The 10,142-nt window shown below is 40.9% G+C and overlaps 1 protein-coding gene across 3 annotated transcripts; it reads right to left on the bottom strand.

Annotated features, from left to right (window-relative positions):
* Positions 1 to 1,425: 1,425 nt before the first annotated feature.
* Positions 1,426 to 7,467, bottom strand: slc5a2 (solute carrier family 5 member 2). Of its 3 annotated transcripts, none has more exons than XM_076281549.1 (15): positions 7,405 to 7,467; positions 7,084 to 7,155; positions 6,859 to 6,963; positions 6,645 to 6,704; positions 6,181 to 6,285; positions 5,949 to 6,054; positions 5,558 to 5,638; positions 4,994 to 5,223; positions 4,650 to 4,785; positions 3,917 to 4,024; positions 3,528 to 3,678; positions 3,219 to 3,387; positions 2,610 to 2,825; positions 2,234 to 2,329; positions 1,426 to 1,702 (listed from the first exon to the last, which is right to left on the bottom strand). In XM_076281549.1, the coding sequence occupies exons 1-15, from the start codon at positions 7,426 to 7,428 to the stop codon at positions 1,445 to 1,447; spliced, it is 1,917 nt and encodes a 638-aa protein (XP_076137664.1). In that variant the 5' UTR covers positions 7,429 to 7,467; the 3' UTR covers positions 1,426 to 1,444. The 3 variants fall into 3 exon arrangements, with proteins under 3 accessions (XP_076137664.1, XP_076137665.1, XP_076137663.1); XM_076281550.1 differs by having other exon boundaries at positions 1,426 to 1,665; positions 2,242 to 2,329; XM_076281548.1 differs by having other exon boundaries at positions 1,426 to 1,665; positions 2,194 to 2,329; positions 7,405 to 7,443.
* Between the last annotated feature and the right edge of the window lie 2,675 nt (positions 7,468 to 10,142).

Here is a 10,142-nt window from a genome sequence, read left to right as displayed (position 1 = left end):
GATTTAAAAAAAAAAAAAAACAACTATAACAACTGTGTGCTCAACTTCTCTTTCTTGTCTTTTCTCTTTTACCCAACATATATGCGGTTTTGACTGGTGTTTGTCCCCAACTGTCAGTCATGATCTGTGCAGTTGTACAGGTATCGCACAGAGGGGTAGGTGCAGTTTATTCTGTCAGTGAGGTCAACCGACTGATATGGTTTCAAGTATACTGAACAAAAATATAAATGCAATGTTAGTTTTGTCTCCCCCTTTTTAAGTAATCAAAATATTTAAGACTTTTCACACAAGAGGCTTTTTGTTTACAAACTTGGCAAAGATCAGTATTACTGAGCACCTTTACATTCAGTTCACAGCTGCTCTGGTGGATATTCCAGTGGTCGGCGTGCCAGTTTCAAACTTTTATTCTTGATCTTTTTTCATGTCACATGTTGGGTAACTTGATAAGCTTGATGAAGCTGAGGTGCTCACTCACTTTTTAACGAAGTTGTGAACAAAATTTGATAGAAATGTAACAAAAATAGGAGTGAAAAGTCAGTCAGTTGTAAACAATAGTTTCCATGTCAGGCTGACTGAATGCTAAATGCTAAAGTATCCAGTGCAGAAATGCTCGAATTTGATGCTGCATCTCCAGTAGAATCTTCAGTGTCAATAATGGAAGGTGTCCATTATTTACACCACCAGAGAGCTGAACTCAAGCTGAAAAGAGTGGATATCCTCAGGCAGCTGTTTGAAAAGTTTCAGTTTCAGGAGTCAGGCATGTGTTTCTTCTCTTAGACATACCTTCCAGCAAGATGGTATGAGAGCCTAGTACTACATACACTCAGTTTTTTAACACATTTTTTTATAATGGTTTTAGAGTTCTGCCTGAGAAGGTTAAGTATTTGAGGAGATGTCAGAGAGATATTTTAAGTCCTTGGTACACCTGACACAATTCAATTGTTAAGCTACTTTCCATGTCTGTTTTACATTGTCTTAAGATTTCACACAGTGATATGGTAACGGTTTACATCAGTAGCCATTAGGAGTGTCGAGCTATCTTTTGACAAATATTCAATGCTCTTTATATAAAGTGATCAGTCACTTGTCAACTACCTCTACAAAAGGAGCTTTCAGTCTTTCTCAAGAACTAAGAACGGAAGAAGAGCATTCCTGATGAGCTGAACACACTTGACTTCATTTATCAAGTGGGGGAGAGTCAGACTGGGGTCATTCAAGGACGGGATGCTGCAGCAGTATCACCGAGAACAACTTAGATGGATTTCAACAGCAGCTGAAAAGACTATTTTTACTTTATTTTTCTGCATGCTGCAAGTGATCACTCATATTCCTTCCTGAATATAGTATTGCTTAATTTGAGTTTTTGGCTTTTACTTGAACAGTCAATAGGTGAATACATTTAATTAGAATGTATTTATTGTGTCATACATATAGGGACCGTCTTTTATGCATAGTAACCCCAGAAAAAAATGGCAACAGTCATCATGATGAGAGCATTAGCATCCACAACGTATCGCCAGAAAGGGTGTTCTTGGATGTCAGGCAATTGCTTGGACGCCTCGGTGACCTCCTCCTCAGTGGGCTCTGGGGCCTGGGTTCCGCCCATTCCGCAGAACCAGCCAATGAGACGACAGAGCCCAGACTTGGTCTGTGGGGGGCTTTCCACTGAAGACAGCAGAACGGAACAGATGAGACAAATGCACTTGTCAAATGTACAGTAACTAGCATTTAATGAATTCAGTCCATAGAAAAACTGGTAAATGCCCCCATTTTCAAAGCCCTCAGAGTAAACAAATAGGATAGAATAGGCATAGTCATTAAAGATAATATTATTATTATTATTATTATTATTATTAATAAAGATCATCAAGGGAATAGAATAGAGCATATCAGAAAAATGAAAAAGGTAAAAATCTGTCAATTCCCCAAATCACAGTTATGGATAAGGGATTTGGCAGACGCTTTTGTCCAAAGCGACATACAAATACAAAACAATATAATACTTAAATTTAACAGGGAACAATTTAAAATGTTGGTCAGACTACATTAAGGAGAATAGCAATAATAAACTAAGACATTAAATAACAATAACAACAGTTGATGGTGCGTGTGTATCAGTGTAGGGGGTGAATGGGTATTTTGTCCAAATAAGTGTGGAAGGCTGTGAGTGTGTGTGTGTGTCGGTCCTCTTACCCGTCTCCTCCTCAGCCATGGCTCTGGTTTTCTGCTCTGCCTGTCGACGGGCATTCCTGGCCTTCTCCTCCTCCACCCTGTCCAGATCAAGCCTGTCCTCCTTGGAAAACCGGAGGCCAAAGACCAGCCGGTGTAGCTGCACAAGCAAAACATTCCTCCATCAAGACACACTCTCCACTGTTTATAATACTCAGAGTTCCTGCATAACAGTGGGGACTGTATCAGATCCTCATCTGTTGTGATGCAGTCCCTCAAGATCCCACCCAGACTGAACTTATCTCTGGCATATCCAATTGAATTCTTTTTGTCTGAGATCAGATTACATTTTGGTGGTGTTCCTTCACATTGGTATTTGGTATTCTGTGGGTTTAAATTTCACTCTGCAAACCAAGAATTTCTCTTGCAGATCCACTCACATGCTTGTCCCCGATGGGCGGTGTGTTGTAGCTGATAAAGAGGACCAGGAGGCCGGTGCAAAAGAACTGGATGATGGAGAAGTAGAGGTAGTGGACACCACACACGATGGCAGGGCAGGGCGAAGGGAACACGCAGCTGCCCGTGCCAAAAGCAAACTCAGCCCCCATACGAGCCAGGCCCATGGCCAGTCCGCCCATCAAGCCCCAGAAAGCTCCCTGATACAGTATGACAGGCACAGGAGGATAGAACACTGATCTTAACACACCTTAACCAACTCCAGCACTGATTCTAAATTTGATCAATTATTGTCATACTAAATGACTGCAAAATATATATGTCAGGCATGCCATGCCATCTCTAGGATTGGGGTTATATATTGTACATCCACAATGTAAAACAATGAACAGAAATGAAAACAAAAACAATTCTGAAGAAGTTAAATCAAATGCAAGGCTATGTTTTCTTTTCAGATGATACCTTTCATTCCTTTTCAAAGGCCACTGTGTAGGGAGTCTTAGAAGCATAAAAGAGTATAAAAGCATCTGCATGTTAGATTCAGTGCGCCACTGATCTCAAATTACAATGAAAGGCTCTCTGGTCATACTCACTGGCTCAGTGACTCTCTTGACAAAAACAGCAAGAAGGAAGACGACAGCTATGGGCGGAGCAAGGTAGCTCGTCACCGATTGGATGTAGTCAAACAGCTGACCGCTCTGGGCAGCCTGCACAACTGGGATCCAGCAGATACTGATAGCCACGATAAAGAGAATCCAAACTCTGGCAGATAGAGAGGTGATAAGGGTTCCACCAAGCAAACACATATCAAGGAATACACAGAGAAAGGAGAGATAGGAGCACAACTCTGATCTTTAAGTTGCATGCACATGTAAAAGCACACTAAAGAGATGGTGCCTGACCTGCCCACTATCATGAGCTCTCGGTCCCTGGCCTGAGGTCGCAGGCGTGTCCAGATGTCCATGGTGAAGAGGGTGCTGCTGCTGTTGAAGATGGAGGCCAACGAGCTCATGAGAGCAGCCAACATCACCGCCAGCATCAGACCTCTCAGACCTGTCACAGCAAGACAAGGCAAGGAGTTGGTCACTCTCTCCAGGATTCTCTCTCAGGATTCTCTCTGTCTCTCTCTCTCAGGATTCTTTCTCCATCAAGCAGTTTAGTAAAAAAAAATTTGGTCGATTAAAAGACACCCTTACAAGACAGCATTTTTTTTAAATGCCTGAAGAAAATTGGGGACAACAATTTTCAACTGACTGACTGAGGGTGCAAATGCATGCTGGGGCAAAATTACCATTGGGCATGACGGAGACCACCAGTTTGGGATATGCTATGTTGGAGCAGCCCACTTCAGTTCCACAGACCCGCTTACAGACCTCAGGCACAACACAGCCCACCTCATCTAGGAAGAAGAATATTTAAGATCAACATATCACTGTATTTTAAAGACTCTGGGATAGAGGAGACATGGTCTAACAACTTAATATTGTAAGTAATGTAACAAATAATTCAAAGTCACCAATGTTACATAATATGTAAATGACCGTGTAAGTCCCTTTCAAGCACAGACAGACACAAGTGGTGTCCTTCAAATTCAAACCGTGAAAACAAATAATATACAGTATTACACACATACAGAGAGCATGTTAACTTAACATACACAGCAGTAGAATGATACACGATAAAATTAAAATACAGACAGACCTTGTTGGCTGCATGCTATGGAAGGAAATCGTCTTTAGTTCTCAACTTCACAGATTCCTTTAACCATTCATCTCACTCATCCTTAATGTATTATTCATAACTTACTTGTAAATCCGTTTGCTTCTCTCATCAAAGTAAAGTATCGCAGCTCAACAAGATTTGAAAATAAAAGCTTTTTTATGTCATACATAAAGCATACAAAATATAACCCAAAACAAATTCTCACTTATAAAACTGTTCTCCAATACAAAATATCATGGAAAATGTTATGCAACCATTATAATGTCAACAGTTACAGACGGGATGTAAGTAGGTTTACTGACCAGGGAAGAGCACTCGGCTGATCATTCCAGGGAACACCATAAGGAACATGGGGAAGAGTTTCAGGTAGCCGCACATGATGCAGCCTGCCTTCACATGTGACAAGCTCTTAGCAGCCAAACAACGCTGCACAATAACCTACCCACACAAAAAGGAAATATGGTACGATTTAATAACATGCAACATAACTGTGATCAGTGACAAACTTAAATACCAACTACTTACTGAAACGATTGGATGATTGCAATATAGTCATACATCAGAAAACTGATTTGTTTCTTTGATTCAGCAAAGAAGAAGAGCCTATCTGAGCTGTTTGTCTCTAGAGTGGACGTTGGGTTTTCACCTGGTCTGTGCACCAGTACCAGGCTCCATTGATGGCAATTCCCAGCAGAACTCCAGGCCAGGGCAGATCACCTGAGATTGGATCCCGAAAAAGGTGGAAGGCATCTGCACGTGGGGTGTAGCACTGCTCGGAAATATTGTAGCGGAGAGGGTCCTGGGACTCTACGAGGGAAGGTACGGCTAAGCTGTACTTCTCCAGTAAGGCATTGTATCCCCCCACTTCAAAGAAGGCTAAAGGATGATAGTGATGTAGTGTAAATTCTTTTGAAATGTGGACCATAAATCATAAATATAATTTTGAAGATTTAAGATTCTAAACTTTCCCTAACTTTTATAAACAGTTTTACGAAACTAGAAGTCAGCTGTGTGTGTGTGTGTGTGTGTGTGTGTGTGTGTGTGTGTGCGTGTGTGCGTGTGCGTGTGCGTGTGCGTGTGTGTATTTTGTATGTATCTTCACAGGGTGCATTACAAGCTACATGGGACACCTGAAAAGGCAGCCCAAATGATTTGACCATTTGTGTGTTGCATTTTGGCCAGTCAGTGCTGGCCATTCATCGGGACTCACAAAAACCCATGAGGACAAAGGCGCCGGCAATTATGACGAAGGTCTGGACAGTGTCTGTGTACATCAGAGCGGCCAGGCCACCTAATCAGCAAACATTTCATTAGGGAATCACAGGGAATGCATTGTTGCTTTGGTGGCTAGGAACAAACATTTTGCTTTGCAACTTATCACAATCACATCTAATCACAATCACAACTAAACGAATTTAATTAATCAATATGCTGCTCTATTGTGTGGAGGTTGTGTTTCCACACATACCAGTTATCTGACATCAGTGTGTGTGTGTGTGTGTTATTACTCCATTGCAAGATATGTTTCACTGTAATCATTTGTTGTTTGGAATGGATTTACTGATTATAGATGTGTGGCTGAGTAATGCAGTCTGTGTAACCTGTAACAGTATAGAGGGCTGTGATGCAGAGAAGAGCTATCACAGCCACATAGATGTTCCAGCCCAGGGCCTGTTGGATGAAGACGGCCCCAGAGAACATGTCCACCTGGAGGCAGAGAGAGCAGGGAAGATCATTGGTAAGTTTTACACACAGTGCACAGTTAGTATCATAACATTTAATTGGGGTCTTCACATTTGTGCCACCCTGGAGGCAACAAAGGCCCATACTCACACTTATCTTTGTAAAGATGTAAAGAAACAGGGAGATGACAGACAGATATAAACTGATTCTGGTTCCTCCAAATCTCTTCTTCAGATACTGTGGCATAGTGATCACCTGTGAGTAACAGATAGGCACTGAAAACATTGCAGATAGCCATGACTCATGTACATTTGCAAACAAACATCCAGTGTGTTCAAAATCATATTGCTAAAGGGTGGTAATACTTCTTAAAATACAATCAGAAACTGTCACAGACTTTTAGCTTGTGTTATGTTGTGGAGTTAACAGTTAGCGATGCTATGTCAGAATGTTACTAAATATTGTCAGAGCTAAATGTTGTCAGAAGTGTAAAATGTATACATTTCTTTCCAAATATGTCTTTTATTTTCAAGTAGGACCCTCATCGCTACCATGTCATAATGCTTGGTGGTATGATTGGTATTTCTGGTGATGTGATGGTAAAATAGAGTTACCCCAGCTGTCAGGTAGACAGGGACAAACAGCCATCCCAGAAGCAGTACAATAAATATAGCCTATAGCACGATGACAAGTGAACAAAAAAGAATAACTAAAATGAATAAGGCACTGAAGCTATTACTGGGACATTCATTTTCTATTCAACTCAGTTCACACAGGAGTAGAATTTAGTGTGAATCTGTCCAATCACTCAGTAGTCACAATACTCACATTCCATTCAAACCCCCCAACTGCTATTCCACTGGCAGCCCCTGTTCCCGCAAGACCAACAAAGTGCCCACTGCCAATGTTGCTGGCAAATAACGATGCACCGACCTGTAGATGGACACACAAAACCCTTAATCATCGCATCTGAGACAGCAGATGAGTAAGAAGTAGGCCTACATTTTCTTAAACAGAAAACGTGATAGAGTTTCCGGTGTTTGCTCGACTCACCGGCCACCACACCATGGTGCGTCCAGCAAGGAAGTAGCCACCCACTGTTCCACGATTTGTCCTGAACATTGACTTTTAAGACAGACGTCAACAGTCTCAGACACGTTTTTTTCTCATTTACACTGCAAATACTTTAGTGGACACTTCTAGGACACTGTGATGCAATGCTGTTATACTGATATGTATAGGCTACTGATATGGGATATTCTGTATGTGTGTCTGTGTAATGTAATATAATGTAACTATATAACTTGGCATGTAAAACAAATGACACCTGTTAAAAACTGACCAACACATTAGACAAAAGGAAAAAAGACTTACCCAAACTCCGACTGCAATAACCATGACAAAATAGCCTATAATAACAGCGATATCTGCTGAATTATTGATGGTCACCTCCTCTGTGGCCCCAGGTGAGGTTGTTGACATGTTTGTGACAGACATCATGAACTAATAGTTTTGACCAACTTTATGCCATACACTACCCCTATAACAACTACAATATAATAACGCCAGTGTGACCAGTGGAAAATATGAAACACCTGCAGGAACAGAATTTTTTAAAGAAGTTTCCTTGTTAAAAAAGGGGGGTGACAAAGAGACAGGTCCATTGGACCTTTGGCCATTTAAAACACAAGCTGATGCAGGGGTTTATTAAAAGCTATAATTATTAACACATTCTCACCAGAGTAATGGGCAAAACAAGGCATACAAGAAAGTCTCTAAATGTGTAAGATGGGCCCATCACATGTATCCATCACCCTATAACATGTATAGGGACAAGCTGTACTTGAGGCAGGCACATTGACACTTTTAATGTTAGTGGTAAAATATCAAAAAGGCACCTCTACTTCTGATTTCATTGGGGCGTGTAATTGCAGTGACAGCTGTGGCAATTATTAACAACAACACTATACAGACAGCGGTTTCAGGATAATATACTACTGAAGGCCATGTAATGGGCACATGCTTCAATTGATAATTTACTTGCTTTACCGCACTATGCATGCCACTGATTAAGAACATCAGTTGTGGCAAATACAAAAAGCTACCTACGTTTATAATGTAGACAAGTGGCACAGTTTGAATGATTGTATACATGCAGCTGCTAAAATTCTTGTTGTAGTTTTATTTCATTTTCTTTTGAAGAACGGAAAAACTTTTCAATTTTCAGCTTCTTGTACACTATTGTTATATTTTGTTGTATGGAAAGAAAGACCCTGTAAACCATAATTAAATATGTGATCTGTAATAAATTATTTGAGTAGCCTACATTTGGTATGGTAAGGCCAGCCTCTTATTTGAGGAGAGAGATAAGCCCCTTAATATAATGTAAGAATTTGGTATTTATAGCTTGGATACATTTTGTGGATTTTGTGACTTTGGAGTAAAACAACTCCTTCTTCAGATGAAAACCTATATTAAAAAGTCATCTTACATACTTGGGTGTATATATACATTATAAGGAATCCTCTCAGTGTGCCATATTCTGCTATTTACCTCGCGGCCATTCATGTGATAGAAATGCCCTTGGTGGTGTTGTTACTGTGCAGGAAAATCTTCTGCTTGAGAAAGACTCCCCCTGCTGTACAAAAGTGTATAGTCACTTCCTTGCATATGTGTCTACAGTGCGTTGTTTAGTTGGAGTACCATGGAGGGCTAGCGGGTACCTACGCCTGAGCCAGTGCGACGGAGATGCCCATAGCCGCCACGGAATCCATTTTCATTCGCTTTTGCACAATAAACACAAGGTAAATCAGTGATGCGGGTCTTTAAACGTTAGGCTACCGTTAGATTCGCAAATGAGAAATTGCCTTGGTCAATGACAAATGCATGTTTCAAACGCATGGTCGTCTGTGGCTTTCAGTGGTATGATGAAGCTTGACTAATGTTTCTTTCATCAGCAGAGCCATAATACGTGACTTTCTGCTGTGGCACATCCAAGTATTATCCTAGTACCTGTGCAGGCCGGATTGGGTTTTGTCTTGATAAGGGAATAGTTTTGCAGATGTATCCTAATTCAGTGATGCCAACATTCAAGGTGTCTTGATGGCGGAATCTAATTATGTAAGAAATAATTGATATCTAATACCGTCGATGGGTGACTCTTCCTTTAACCGTTCGTTTTAGATATATTTCCTCTTAGTGTGACGAGAGAGAGGACAACACAATGAAGCATTTTCTAAGGTAAGCAGATTTTTTCCATCGCAAATTGCACATGATGGTCTGTTATCGGTAATTCCAATGATTTGATTGTTACTCATGAAAGGGCTGTCCAGCGAAAAAAGTATAATCTATAGGGGTGACCTATTCATAAATTAACCCAAGTGCATCGACATATCAAACTAATAGGGCTTATCAAACAACCAGTTCAGAGGATGCGTATTTTAACAGATTGTTAGCCGAGCGTGAAGCCTCCGCGTAAAAATAAATTATTAATGATCAGGCTATCGGAATGAATGTTTGCTGCCTTTGTCACATAAGCTATTACAACAGCCTGGAATTATGAATTGTGATGGTGCTGCATTGACTCATTTGTGTCTATGGTACACTGAGACAAATAGACTGCAATAAAAGCCAATCCCTTAAAATAACGTGATCCACATAAATTAAACACACACACACACACACACACACACACACACACACACACACACAGAGAGAGAGAGAGAGAGAGGGTTTTCTATTTCTGCTTGCCCTGTCGCCCCTGTACTAGATTACAGTGGAGTGTCTTATTTGAATTCTCCTCTTCTGCCCTGATTTCTGGAGGCGAATACACACCTCTCCTTCCAGTTCATTTGGTCTTCCTCATAGCCACCACATAGGCTAGCTCTGACTGAACTCCCCATTAGAAACCCTGGTGTATTTTCATTAGCATTGTCACAAGCATTGCATTGTCCTCTATGGCACCCACATCTCTCTGCAGCACTAATGCCCCAAGTCACCTGCAGCAACATAGGCTTATGTAATGCCACACTTATCCATTTCTCCGTCTGTTGGCCTCGGGAGAAGCATTCACAAAGTCCTTGAAAGACTTCTTTTTTTTTGCCTGTTTTTTC

The sequence above is a fragment of the Alosa pseudoharengus genome, unplaced genomic scaffold (assembly GCF_046254945.1).
Source record: "Alosa pseudoharengus isolate Yale_2024_CS ecotype anadromous, Long Island Sound unplaced genomic scaffold, YU_APseudo_1.1 YU_APseudo_1.1_scf_13, whole genome shotgun sequence".
NCBI classification, from domain to species: Eukaryota; Metazoa; Chordata; class Actinopteri; order Clupeiformes; family Clupeidae; genus Alosa; species Alosa pseudoharengus.
The sequence above is the reverse complement of the archived record's forward strand: the minus strand, read 5'-3'. Positions and strand labels throughout refer to the sequence as shown.